The following is a 14,659-nucleotide window of genomic DNA, read 5'->3' on the forward strand; positions in this document are numbered from 1 at the left end:
AACAAAACAAAACGCTGGTCACGAATTAGAAGTACAAACCGAGGATTTGCTTGCAAAGAAGTTGGAGGATTTCGATATAAACCAAGAGGAGACTGGTTTTCCTTTGCTAAAGTAAGGAAACTTTGCTTCCTTTGCTCCTATTAAACAAACTCGCGAGACTAGCATATCTCAGAGGAGCGCACGCTGCGCATACGTCATACGCCTTCCGCCGGAACGGATTTGCGTATGACAGATAACGGAAGTGAGAGAAAAGTGTTTATTACGTTTGAAATATGGATATTTTTCTTACAAAAACTCATGGATTTGCTACAGGGGGCCTTTATTCATCCCCCGGAGCCATCTGTGGCACGTTTTATTATGAATGCGCGAGCTTTATTTGACGACTTGTGGACTGTTCAACTGCAACACCCGCTGACTGCAATGATAGAGCTTGGAATAGCCAGGACAATTTTTAATATAACTCCGACTGGATTCGTCTGAAAGAAGAAAGTCATATACACCTAGGATGCTTCGAGGGTAAGTAAAACACAAGCTAATTTTCATTTTTGGGTGAACTAACCCTTCAAAAATACTGTTTTTGCTGTATGATAGTCCTCTTTTAGGTGAGAGATGGCTGGGCTTCATAAGCTTTTATTTTTAGCTAGTATGTTATTTTGAGTTCCTTCGCACATTCATTAGTGCATGTTTGTGTGTATGCACTTTCAGTCTCAGTGTGTATGTGTTTGTTTGGGGCTCAACAGACCAAGCAGAGACAGACAGACAGACAGACAGACAGACACACACACCTGGGACAAAGCACAGACTCTTGTCTGTTTTATATTCAGCCTCTATAACCAGAGGAAAGGCAGCGTCTGTGTGTATTTGGTCTGAGTATGCCAGATGAAAAGGAGATATTTTGTGGTAGCATCCCTCCTCCATCCCTTCTGTCTGTCCCACCCACACTGTCTCTCTTTCGATTTATTTTTCCACTCAGTTCTGTCTCTCTCTCACACACATACATTCACCACCCACCACTGTATCTCGAATCTTCCAGCCCTCCAGAAATGTTGCAGAATGAATAGGTTATCTCTACCAGTGTATGGTATATGTCAGGGGCTTTTTTTCCAAGCAGGTAGGAGAGGCAGTGCCTCCAACAAAAATCTGAATGATAATCAACTGTACAAAAGTGTAACAAAGTAATATATATGTAATATGAGATAGAATGATGTTAAATACACACACATAGAATTTGTTGTTTTTAAGTAAAACTGTCAAACAGCAACATCAAGTAAATAAAGTTTCAGAGGGACAAAATTTATTGTGTTTTCATTAAAATTCAGTTCCAGTATGTGAGGAGGGTAATGGAAGCAGTGCCTCCACATTATTGTGTTTGGCTTATTACCCTGCCAGTGCAATAATAACCACATTTTTTAAGCAATGTAAAAAAGTTTGAAAAATAGAGATGTATGTAATTTGACATTGTGTCTTGGTTTTGATAATGTAAACATACTGTACAAAAGTTTGAGATGTATAAGATTTTTTAATGTTTTTGAAAGTGTCTCATGCTTACCAAGGCTGCATTTACTTGATTAAAAATGCAATAAATGCAGTAATATTGTGAAATACTATTACAATTTAAAAAGAACCATTTTTTATTTTAATATTTTTTTTAAATGTAATTTATTACTCCAGTCTTCAGTGTCACATGATCCTTAAAATAAACTTCTAATATGCTGATTTGTTGCTCAAGAAACATTTAGTCTTATTATTATTATTATCAATGTGGAAAACAGTTGTTCTGTTAAATATTTTTGTTTTTTCAGGATACTTTGTATGAAAAGAACCAGAGTTTATTTGAATTTATTTGTGTTTATTTATTTGTAACATTATAAATGCCTTTACTGTCACTTTCAATCAATTAAAACTTACAGACCCCCAACTTAAAAATGGTTGTGTTTCATAAGGCTTTATTCCAATGGTTGTATAAATGGTATGTCTTTCTTTGTTCTGTCTCGTAGGGGGCGCTGGTTAGTGCTTTGGCTGATGATAGTATTCACTTGTGGAACCTGCGACAGAAGAGACCAGCTGTGCTGCACTCACTCAAGTTCAACAAGGAGAGGTCAGCCACGGTCATTTAATCTACACTTGCTCTGAGCGTGTGTGTGCATGTAGACAGCTGATCAGTGTTAGCGATACATGACCGCACGCGTGTGTGTGGCAGAGCTGATGTTGGTTTTTCTGTGGGCCCACACTCACATCTGATACCTCTGTTTCTCTCTTTCACTCCCTTATTATTCCAGTTGACTTCCACTTGCTCTCTCACTGTTGGTACCCAGGTGCAGTCCAGAACACAACAGTCATTCTCTGTTGGTTGCACAGGGAGGCGAGTCAACATGTGCAGTCATGTTTGCAAACAGTAGTGGTAAAAGAGAAAATTTTAACTAATGCAGACAGAAGCCCTATTTTACTTTTTTAGAAGCAGTTTATTTATTTATTCAGTTTTTACATCAAATCAAGGTTTCCTGCACTATTAGTCATAATTTAATTTATTAATAGTTCACCCAAAACAGAAAATTCTGTCATTTATTCACCCTAATGTCGTTCCAAACCTGTATGACTTTGTCTTCTGTGGAACATGTTAAATGTTGACTTTTATGTTCCAAATATTTTTTGGGGGGTGAACTATCCCTTTTAATGACCATCAAATGTGGTAAAGCTTATTGCATTGTGCTTGGTTATACACAGTGTTAAAAACAGGCAGATTTCCTGATGACGTACAGTATTTTTTTATAGTTTAGTAGATTAGAAGGCGAGTTGTGAAAGACAGAGTACATTTACATTGCATATCACGCTGTTTTATTTCATCCAGTTCTCCGTTATATGTCTCCTTTAAAAGCAAAAAAGTTACTTATTTGAAACAGTATCCTCAACGGTGACATGTGTTCATACTAAGGACACTTCAATCAGCGTTGTATCTCTGTGGCAAGAATTGAAGAATGTGTGAGACCTTTAATCACACTCATAGCTATAGATCAGTGCAGGAAGGTTGTAACCTTCTGATTCAGTTTGGACAGCTGTTGACTCTGATAAGAGATGAGGCAGCCCTTCACTTATAATCTGCACTGCTTCTGTTGATGAGAGTGACAACTCGCCAACAGCGGCTTTCAGGGTCGAACAAGTTTTTACCACATAACTGTGTGTTTGTGTGTGCGGGTCTCTGCACGTGTGTATCTGCCTCAGAAAGTACAGGCAGGGGTCATAGGTATAGGACTGATGTGTCTGTGTGCCTGCCATTTAGAAAGTGTTTCCCTTTGCTACCTGCCTCACCCCTGAGGCTGCAATAGGGCGGCTGTGCCCCCAATTGCAAACAAAATGTCTCTGTGATGAGCTGTAAAGTTAACATGAATTGGCATTGAGAACACATTTTACTTGCATTTCTGAGCGATATTATTTTATATATGTAGAATTATTTTCTATAATTTTATGTCATTTTATATAATTTTATTTTATATTATATGATTTATATAATTTAGAATTATTTATATAATTTTATGTAATTATATTAATATTATTATGTATTTGAAAAAATTTAAATAAAATGTAAAAAGTAACTTGTTCTGAAAGGAAATTCTGAATGACAGAACTTGTTCGGTAAATTTTGAAATTTACTACTTTTCTATTAATTCTTTCCCCGCCAGCGTTTTTGAAAGAAGTTGCCAAAAAAAGTTAGAAAAGTTGATTTTCACAAAAATTTCATGGCCCCCAGAATATTTTGTTGTATGAATATTTGAACATGCAAAACATCAAAATAAAGATCAGACTCTCTACTTTCAAACAAAAAAAATCTGTTTTATTCTTGCTTCAAGCATTGTTTTTATCAACACTTGAATGTAGGTAGGTTTCATAAAAAAGCTAAATTTTGAGCAAAAAGCTGAGATAGTCGCATTTTTATCAAATACTACATCTGGATCATATTCAGTAATATTATCCAAGTAAAGATGCAGTAGATGGCTTCCATCAGTACTCCTAAAGCTTGCACAGGCCTTTACCACTTTCTGGACTGACATTTCACTCTGTAACATTTATAGCAGTTTTCATTTATATGCGGTTAGTGTTGATGATTGCATTATTTTTTTATATGCATATGCTTACATAAGATATCGCTCGTTTCTGCGTCTTCCTGGTCTGTGTTTTTGATCGTCACTTATCTAGACTCATTCAGGAGATGTGTAATAGCACCCCCTAGCATATTTGTTTATTTATTTAACGTATAACAGTGCGTATAACATATAGTGTATTACAGTGAAAACACGGAAACCCAGAAAATTCCGTCTTTGGCAGGGAAGCGTTGTCTCATGAATAACGGAAAATTCCGTGTTTGGCGGGGAAAGAGTTTACATCACTCTTAAAGGGGTCATATGACAATGCTAAAAATAACATTAATTTGTGTATTTGGTGTAATGCAATGTGTTTACGCAGTTTAACGTTCAAAAAACATTATTTTCCACATACCGTACATTATTGTTGCTCCTCTCTGCCCCGCCTTACTGAAATACGTCGATTTTTACAAAGCTCATCGTTCCGAAAAGTGAGGTGTGCTCTGATTGGCCGGCTGTCAAGTGCGTTGTGATTGGCCGAATACCTCAAACGTGTGACGTAAATGTTATGCCCCTTACCATATTTTGGAAACACACAGTGTTTCCATGACATGGCGGCAGCAGCAACGGCAACAATACTACAGCGAGAATAAAAGTTACACCTTCTTTCTTTGCGTAAACATTTGGGTGGTGTTATGTAAATCTTCCAACACAGTGACGTAGACATGTGGGGGCATGTTTAAATGAGGCGTTTAAGAGGGCGTGGACGAGTCTTAACTTTTATAAAGAATATCTCTTTGGGTTGGTTACTTTAGTCTTTGCAACTTTACGGATCAAGAACAAGAATCGGCCCACAAAAGGCTTGTGGGCTGTGATGTTGAAGGATGCTTCTTTTGGAAAGTATATTTTTGGGAGGAGCATAGTTGGACCTCCTGTCAGGACACCGTGGGCATCACAGAAGCTGACGTTCTGACAGGAAGCTGTCGGAAGATGTTACAACAACCAGAGAGGGATGAGAGAGGAACAGCCTGTTAAAAAATGCTCTTTCCTGGCATAGACGTTAAAAGTGCTCCCTGAAAATGCTCTCTAGGTTGCAAATTAAAGCATTTTGGAGGAAAAAGATATTAGACTGTGTTGACTTCAAATGCTTTTGCTGCACTCAAGCCACTCTGACGCATAAGAAAAACAAAAATTCAACTGATTTAAACGCTGCACATTTGTTCTTACAAACGTTTACAGGAGGAAATGAATTAGAGCTCATTCAAAGCAGATTCTTTCCTCCATGTTGTACATGTGCAGCTGGTCAGTTGTGTGTTTTATATGGTTGGCTTGCCTGAAGCAACACATTGTCGTTGATTATGAATCTTCTTGTATTTGTTCAGTGAGCCCGGTGTCTCAATCATTCAGAGCTGTAAAATGAATTTTCCCATATGATGCCAATTAAAGGCAACGTTTACGTTTTTGAAGCCGTTATGACCTACAGACACAATGTTTTATAGATGCCATCCTGGTGCTGTAACATAACGAATGATCAGGGAGGTTGGCAGGTTTTTAAGGCTGTTCCTGAATGGATTTGCTCTTTGCTTGTATGTGTGTGTGTCCCTGCAGGACGAAGGCTCAGTAAAGAGCAAGCCAAATGTCAGGAGTGCAGGGCATCCGTCTGTCATGCTAATACACTCATTTAGCTCATTATCACACAGTCACAGAAAAGCCATCTGAACAAATGCACACCTCACTCTCACACGTGGAGGGCTGTTGATATTTGTGAATGTGATTGTGTCTGGTTCTTCTAAACAAAAAGAAAAAAGGTGGGAGAAAACCTGTATGGCTCAGGTTTCGCCGACATATGATAAGACTAAGTTGATACTTGCACGTCTCGTCTGTCTGAAAGAGAGGTTTGATGCAATCTGAAGGTTCAAGTTGATCTTTGCTGAAGTTGGTTGATGAAAAAGAACCAGTTTGAGTCAGAGAATCTTGGTGAATGGAAAAGTCATGGCACCCAGTTTATTGGGTGAGGGGACTGTGACGATTTGTTAATTTAATGAATAACTGATTTGTTAAATCAAATGAAAAATTGTGTGTTTGATTGGTCCAGACGCTACAAAAGGTTCATTATAGTAAAAACTACATACGTGGCAGGGAGCAGCAATTTCTTAATGAAAAATAAAAAATACAGATTTTTTAGAGGATACAAAATATCATTAGCTCAGTATAAAAACAATACAAGTGAATGGAGTGAAATGTGTGTTTTGATGTGGTACATAAATCTTGCCTAGTCATCCTGGAGTAGATGTGCAGATGTCATGTTAAATTCTCTGTTACATGACACGCACACTCACAGTGAAGTGATAGATGTGATACATTTTTTCCTGTGCTAATTAATGAATGAATTAAAGAAGGATCATTAGCTAATTATGGAAAAGGTACCAGAAAGGACCTAAATAAGTAACTTTTTTCCACTTAAACATTTTGCAATTAAAGAAATGGATAGTGCTTTTGACAAAATGTTGACTTGCCTGAGATGATGACATAATGTAGACATAAATATCAAGATATGCATAATTGTATAATATAAAAATATAAATGATTAATTTAAATTAATAGTTTGAGGTAAATTGTGATACAAGTGTAGAGCTGTAGGGTATAGCTATATTTAAACTATGTGTTTATGAGTGCCTTCTGAAAGCTGTTTGTGTTTGGAGTTTTTCATTCTTAGATTTTAAATAACATTGCATGTGTGTTTTCTTTGAAAGCCTCTTATGTTTTCTCTTACATTTTTCTTTCTTTTTGCCCTTTCTCAAGGAGGAGAAAAATAGAGAGCAGTCAGCAGTCCAACTTGTGTCATCTTTCAGTGTCTTCTCCATGCGCTTCTGTCTGATAGACAGGAAAGAAGTGTGTTGAGTTTGATGCATGGTATTTCTCTCAACACTCTTCCACTCATGAATATATTCATGATGCTGCAAGGTGCTGGTGTGAAGTGTTGGGGGCAGGTGTGTGTGTGCACTTGTGTTGCAGGGAAAAAGGAGTGTGAAAGGGGTGAGAGGCAAGCCGTTTGCACAGCACCAAAACAAACAAGCCTTTTGTTCATAAAATCATTCCATATGCTCCACCTTTTCTAAAAAAGCACTTGTTCATCAAGATGCATGTGAGTTTGGGAAAACTAATACTTTAAATAGACCTTAAACTGAGTAATATTTCAGTTTTAGTTTTAGTGGTGATTAAACAGAAGCCCAGTCTTTGACTCCAGTAGCTGAGTTTCTTGCACTTTCATCCCTCTGGGACTTACAGAAAAGTACATTTGAGTTGAGCAAGAAGAACTGCAGCTCAAGCTAAACTAAGCATTTTTATACTCAAGAATGACGTAAATTACATTCAAACATATTTGGTTGGAAGAAAATTGCGTGGTTCATTGATGCAGCATGTGACTGTCAATATCCTGTCTCTGAATGTGCTAAATATTACATGTGCTAGCTTTCGGTGTTGCTTATCTTACCCGTAGTTTCCACAGAAAAAATGCTATTTCTCAAAGGTTGATCTTTTATAGTTATGGGGACTTGAGGGAGTCAGAAATGTTATGAACCGCCTCAGATGTGTTTCCTACTTTGCTTAGGAGAAGTAAACATTTGATTCAATTGTTGACATAGAGTCTATAAAATTTGAATAAATCTCTAGTAAATTTGTCTTGAACTAAAAATGGAGAAATATGTTTTATTGAAATCACAGTATAATTGCAGACTTTGGTATCTTGGTAAATCTGGGCACAGGTTGTGACATCTCTTTTGAAACTCTAAAAGAGACACTAGAGATCACTGGGGTCTCAAAAAAAAATGTAATAAGGGGGAAATTTAAAGTCACTATTAAAACTATGTGCTGTAAAGTACTTTACAAGTGACTAAAAGAGACCATCATAAGATTAACTGATTTTCAACCAGCTTTGTATTGGAAGTAAAGTAAATAAACAATGTGTTTTTCTGTGTTACCTGCACAAAGATATCACCATTTATTTGTCAGCAAAAGTCCCTGTTCATAGAAAGTCTGATCAAGCACATTGCATTATGGGTGTCAAAATTTTCCTACCTTTTTTCACCACCTTTTTCTCTATATATGCAGTTTCTGCTTATTAAAACCCCATCTTGCCGGCTGTAAATTACCCCTTTAATACAAAATTCCTATTTCAGTTAAGTCCATGCATGCATGACTGCAGAGTCCATCTTTCTACCTCACATTACCTTCCCACTATTTTATAGAACTGAAATGGTTTGATATTCCAAAAGAAACCTTCAAGGGCATGAGTTCCAGTGTATCTAATCCATTGTGCTCTTATATGAGGTTGCTCAAATATTCATTTTGCAGCAATATGCTACATCTTGCAGCAACTTTTGAGCAGCCAAACCATATAATTTAAAGTATGATGTGTGAGAATCCTTAGAATACAGGCTGCTGGATCAAGATTCAGCGTTGATCCAAATTTGTAAACAATTTTTCTAATGACCTCAGACAAAAAGAACCTAATATGACTTTGGAGAATGCAATAAAAGATATATCATTTTGAATTTTTCTTAGAAATTCAGATGAGAAAGATAATTAAGATAAGAAATTATATTACATTTTCAATGGAGACATATGAGACCTTTCTGGGTAAAGTGTTTTTGAGTATGGGAGCGGTTCTGTTCTTTTGTGAATTTCAAATAATAACAAATTTACTCTCTCTACATTCCTCTTTTGCAGGATAACGTTCTGTCATCTGCCCTTCCAAAGTAAATGGCTGTACATCGGCTCGGAACGAGGAAACATCCACATTGTGAATGTGGAGTCCTTTACCCTCTCAGGATATACCATCATGTGGAACAAAGCCATTGAACTGTGAGTGCCACACACACATTTGAAATGAAATGTAATCTCACTGAGACCTGGAATCTGATTTGTAATATATCATATATGTCACATCTGTCATTGTTCCTGTAGCCTTATGTTTTATTTGTTACTAAGCGATCATTTGAATCAAATGCCATTTTAAATTGTCAATTCACCTGCTCTCCCTCCATCGCTCTTCTCCGTAGGTACCACGAGTTCTTCAATTATTCATTCTAACATTTTGTCAGCAGTTTTGTTTTCGTCCCTGACCCGTTGAAAAGGCTGCAGTGCCTTTGAGACCCAGACAGTGTAGACACGCACACACACATATGTGTTTACAGGTGTCAGATCGGATCAGTGTTAGTATAGACAGATGTCCTGTCTTGCCTCTTGTTTTAGTACTTACGCACACGAACACTCGCAGACAGACACGTTGTGTCCCTTGCGACAGGAAGGGCAATTGTTGAAAGAGCTGCTCCGCCCTTTACTGTTGAACCTGTAGTGACAGACTAAATGGGCAAATCAGTGTGGCTTTACTGTAGGGCTGGACGATATGGCCGAAATTTATATCACGATATATTTCTTAATTTCAGTCGATACGATATAATTCCGATATCGATATGAACACTATTTAAAAAAGCCTCATAAATACTGCCAAGAACACCCACAACAAATGTCTGTACCTACAAACTTATAAAAAATGTATTTGCCAAGTCTATGAAACCTCTTCCTATAGAACTATTTAATTTTTTAGAAAAAAAAGCACAAATAAATTAATGTTCAACTTTTATTTGTATTTAGCCTTCATACAAACAAGAAATGTGAAATCACTGTCAAATAATTAATTCATAATTTATAATTTATAATGATAATTATAATATAATTATAATTAAACATAAATAAACATCTCAGACTCACCTTATTAATTATTAATATCTTTAACTTCAAACTATAGGCTAACATACCAGTGAAAAGTTACAGCAAAAACAGTAACATTTTGAAATATTTTTACTATTTAAAATAACTGTTTTCTATTTGGAAATATTTTCAAATGTAATTTATTTCTGTGATTTCACAGCTCAATTTTTATCATCATTACTCCAGTCACATGATCCTTCAGAACTCATTATAATATTCTGATTTACTTCTCAAAAATCCTTTATTATTATGTTGAACAACATTGATCTGAAATAGAAATCTTTTGTAACATTATAAATGTCTTTTGATCAATTTCAAGCATCCTTGCTAAATAAAAGTATTAATTTCTATAACCCCCCCCCCCAAAAAAAATTATACTGACTCCCAAAAAAAAAATAAAAAATTTATACTTACTCCAAGCTTTTGAATGGTATAGTGTATAATGTTACAAAAGCTTTTTATTTCAGATAAATGCTGATCTTTGTATCTTTCTATTCATCAAAGAATCCTGAAAAAAATGTACTCAACTGTTTTAAATATTGATAATCAGCAAATCAGCATAATAGAATGATTTCTGAAGGACAATGTGAACAGTGGCCAGTTTTGTTTTCTCTTAGTTTTCAAAATACTAAATATATGTCTAAATACAATTTAACACCAATATTTTAGCAATATACGTTAGAATAAACATTACATAAATATTACATAAAAACACACCATTTAGAAAATAAAATATGTAAAATAATATGTAATGTAAAAATTTAATGTAAATATGTAAAATAAATAATGTATTTGTCTATCTAAAAATATATATTTTTCCAATAAATTGAAGGTCAGTACTTGTTTGATCATTTTTATTTATTTATTTATTTATTGCAATAAATAGCAGGTTTCAATGTTTGAAGTTGATTAATTCATCAAATAATAATATTTATTGAGTGACACAATTTTTAAGGAATAATACATGTTTTGTAATGGGGGGAATATCATGCAAGTATAGTGCTAAGCATTATTTATTTTAACAATGTTTTCTAAATATTATATGTAAGTTAAAATTATTTGTATTTGTACATGATCAAATTCATGACATCATTTTGAAATGTATGACAGTTGAGAAGGTTAAACACATGAGATGCATCACTAGCTATTTTTCATGCTAGATTAATGTCTTATCATAATTAATCCCACATATATAATACTTCAAAAACAAGGAAATTGTCTTAAAATCAGTGCCATTCAAGTGTGTACATAAACATCCTTCTCCATAAACACACTCTCAGAATGCACTTCACAGCAGTAGCTACACCACAGCAGCTAACCAAGATGGTCTGTGCCTGTTTGAGAGAGAGAAATCTGGCATGCCACTCTGCTGTAGGCATGATAACATGGTGGTGGGTGATGTAGGCATGATGCCAGACATTGAGAAAAACAGTTTGTTGCTGCAGGTGTCAGTAGAACAGTGTTGTTTTAGAGTACGGGGGCATGTAGGTTGGCACTTTGACTATGTGGGCTGTCGGGGGATTAAAGGTGGGCATAATGGAGTGGTGTGATGCCACATTGTCAAGGGAACATCGAGGCATGTTACAAGGGTTACAATAGCAGGTGGTGTAATTTTTAAGCTGTTCCCAGGTGCACAGACTGGGTGCAAGGAAACGCCAACATGCCCTCTGGACAAACAGATTGTCTCTGTTTAAAGCAAATAGGATGCACTCACTTAAAATGTGAGCGAATTGCATCTTGGATTCCGCACGTGAACACGTGCACACGCACAGCTGGTAGGGATGGAAGCGGATGCTGTGCTGTGTTGCTCTTTCCCTGTGGTTTTTCCTAATGACAGGAAATTAAACTTCAAGTCAACATGCACTCCTCACAATCAGAGAGAAAGTGTGAGAATAAGAGGTTTATTCTGGACCTCAAAAAAGGATTGTAGGTAGGAGGGTATATGTAGGTGAAACGGTGAAATTATGTAATCATAAGGTGTCTTGAGTGAATAAGACACAGTGCAGAGTGAGGGCGGCAGTTACAGAATGAGATTTTGCCCATTCTATTCTTGTTGCCATGGTGATCAGCTCTCTAAAACCAGCCTGTTTCTCCTAAAGTAAGGGTTGAGGGTTAGGAGGGAGCGTAAATTAGGATTTCGAGGTCTAGGGAATGGAGTAGTTAACATCCGTCACTCTATCAACACGTTTGCCACTTTGACCTCAGTGTGGAGGTACTACTGCTCCCTCCTTCCCTTTCTTTCTCTCCCGCTCACTCTCTGTCTTCTAACTAAACAGGGCTCATTTTGTGCCAAATGTACTCGTTGACCTCATGAACTGAATTTGGTTACTGTGCCGGGTGAGGATCGGTTACATTTTTCTTCTCAGCTAGATTACTGAACATTTTATCATATCAGACAGATAAGATGAATACTACTACTTACAAATGGAGGCTTTAGATAAGTTTTTTTTTTTTTAATTGTCAAAATGCTGTTTTATATCTATTAATGTGGTGAAATTAGGACCTGAAATGAACATTGTGGTTACATTTTATCTTAAATAATTAATATGTGTATTTTTAGGACTGTCTGGATTTTTTAAAAAATGCAATAAAATGAAAGAGATTAATAATGCCCCCTAATCTCTAAGGAAATTTTGTGACAAGGAATTCAAGCTTGAAGTGAAATACCTCCATTTTTTGTGAACCTGTCCTTTGTGAACTTTGTCTTTTTATCTATTGAATGAATTATTTTGTCACAATGCATATCATTTATCTTTGAGGAGAATTTCTTAGCAAATATTGATACAGAATACGATAATGATAATATGTCAGTATGTCATTAGAATATGATAACCTACATACAGTATCACAATTAATTAATGTTGCTTTTAATGTTTTAACGTTTAATGTTTAAACAAGTCCTTTTTAATGGCCTGATCCAATAAATGGCTGATAATAAAACTCTTTACAATTTGGGATAATTAAATTCAGTCATTTTCAAACTAATTTAAGCTAAAACCAAACATTTTAAATGCTACAGGTAAAATAAAAAAAGATAAATAAAGCAGTCATTAAAGAAATTATATGTGAAAACACCCTTAAAGTTGGAACAGAAGTTGTGATAGTCTTTTCTTCACCAATGTGATGTATATCAGAGTGAAATACTATGTAAAAAAAGGGCAGGACTGGATTTTATCCATAGGGGATTGATTAAATTGTTGGATTGTTGATCTCAGAGATGACGAGATTTTGTTGCAAGAGGGAGGGGAAATTATTTTGATTAAAGATTACAGAGGCACATAAAAAAGGTTGCACAGATAATAAATAATAAATACTGCAATATTTCATGAAAAATAATATATACAGTATTTGTAATGGTGAGCAGGTGAGGGGCCCTGTGTTACAGATTTTTATTCCCCATGCTCCTGTCAGTCACATCGCAGACGCAGATCAGGACCCCTGTCTGTCGAACCTCCATCACCGTAACAGACGTATAAGGCTCCGTCTCTCCTCATCACGCTGTAGCTCAACAGAATGTAGCTGGAGGGGAGAGAAGGACCCCTGTCTAGGCCACGGCTGTCACCACTATAGGCGTCTAAGGCTGTGCCCGAGAGCCGTCAACAACACAGTTGGCCTGCTGGGTAGTCAGAGGGTACAAAGGAATAAGACTCCTGCCAGTACAATCAATGGCTTATGGGCGTCCACAATATTGCTAGCTGAAGTAGCACCTATTGATGGCAAGGCAGCTTGTTTTGTGATGAATAGAGAAGGGTTCTGTAAATGAGAGTATCAGTATATGCTGCCTTTTTATTAGGCCTGTATTTATTAGAATGAAACATTTTGCTCTTTCCGATCTATTGGGCTGTTTCTTAACTAAAGCAATGATGGCATATTATTCATTGGCTGCAAATGAGTGGGCAGTAGTGGTCTTGTAAAATTTCTCGCTTACACCATTGTGTCCTGGGGAGATCTCAAAGCTTCTTTTATGTATTTGATGAAATTTTAACTGTGAATAATCTTGAGGTTGAAACTGACTGTCTGAATGTCAGTGGAGACTTATACATTTCATATTTCAAAAGCCTAATGGAGTAAGTATCTGGATGGAAAAATTCAGATTAGGTTGGTTTCAGTTGGACAACATCAAATATAAGATGCCTCTATAGGAGCCTGTCATGAATTATTCGATGCATTATGTAAAACCCTTTCATTTTGAGCAAAAAAAGTGTGAAAGTGACGTGACATGTGGCCAAGTATGGTGACCCATACTCGGAATTAGTGCTCTGCATTTATCCCATCCAAAGTGCACACACACACACCCGGAGCAGTGGGCAGCCATTTATGCTGCGGCGCCCGGGGCCTACAATCCCTGCCGGAACGAGACTCGAACCCACAACCTTTGGGTTACGAGTCCGACTCTAACCATTAGGCCACTCTTGGATTTTGTAATGTATTGTTGAAGATATTTTTCTGAGAAAAATCCCATTTTAGTGGTGATAAATCTCAATGGTCCCAGCCAGTGCTGGACTTCGTATCTAAACTCATGCCATCAAACCTTTTGGGGGATTTGAATCGTTATGAAAAACTCTCTTGATTGAATATATCATGGTTTTATTTGCTCTGATAGATGTTTTAATGTTTCATTAAGTATATTTGGTTGTGTGTTTGGGTGTTATGTTATCTGTGGGATGTTTGTGTATTAGGAATACCGTATTGTCCCGAATATAAGACGACCCTGATTATAAGACGACCCCCCCCCTTTTCCAGATGTACCTTTTGGAAAAAGGCTTTTTAAAAAACAAATCTTGTTTTTTCTCAGTAAAACACCTTTTGTC

At 36.4% G+C, this 14,659-nt stretch overlaps 1 protein-coding gene across 1 annotated transcript in view; it reads left to right on the forward strand.

The window, feature by feature from the left end:
- Positions 1–14,659, forward strand: part of LOC107710208 (syntaxin-binding protein 5-like) — a 102,219-nt gene that overhangs the window by 39,779 nt on the left and 47,781 nt on the right. Inside the window, exons 3-4 of the mRNA XM_016514949.1 lie at positions 1,998–2,098; positions 8,805–8,939. Of these exons, the coding sequence (XP_016370435.1) occupies positions 1,998–2,098; positions 8,805–8,939 (236 nt within the window). The remainder of the gene's footprint in view (positions 1–1,997; positions 2,099–8,804; positions 8,940–14,659) is intronic.

Source organism: Sinocyclocheilus rhinocerous, unplaced genomic scaffold (assembly GCF_001515625.1).
Source record: "Sinocyclocheilus rhinocerous isolate Xijiao unplaced genomic scaffold, SAMN03320098_v1.1 scaffold4889, whole genome shotgun sequence".
In the NCBI taxonomy this organism is placed as follows: Eukaryota; Metazoa; Chordata; class Actinopteri; order Cypriniformes; family Cyprinidae; genus Sinocyclocheilus; species Sinocyclocheilus rhinocerous.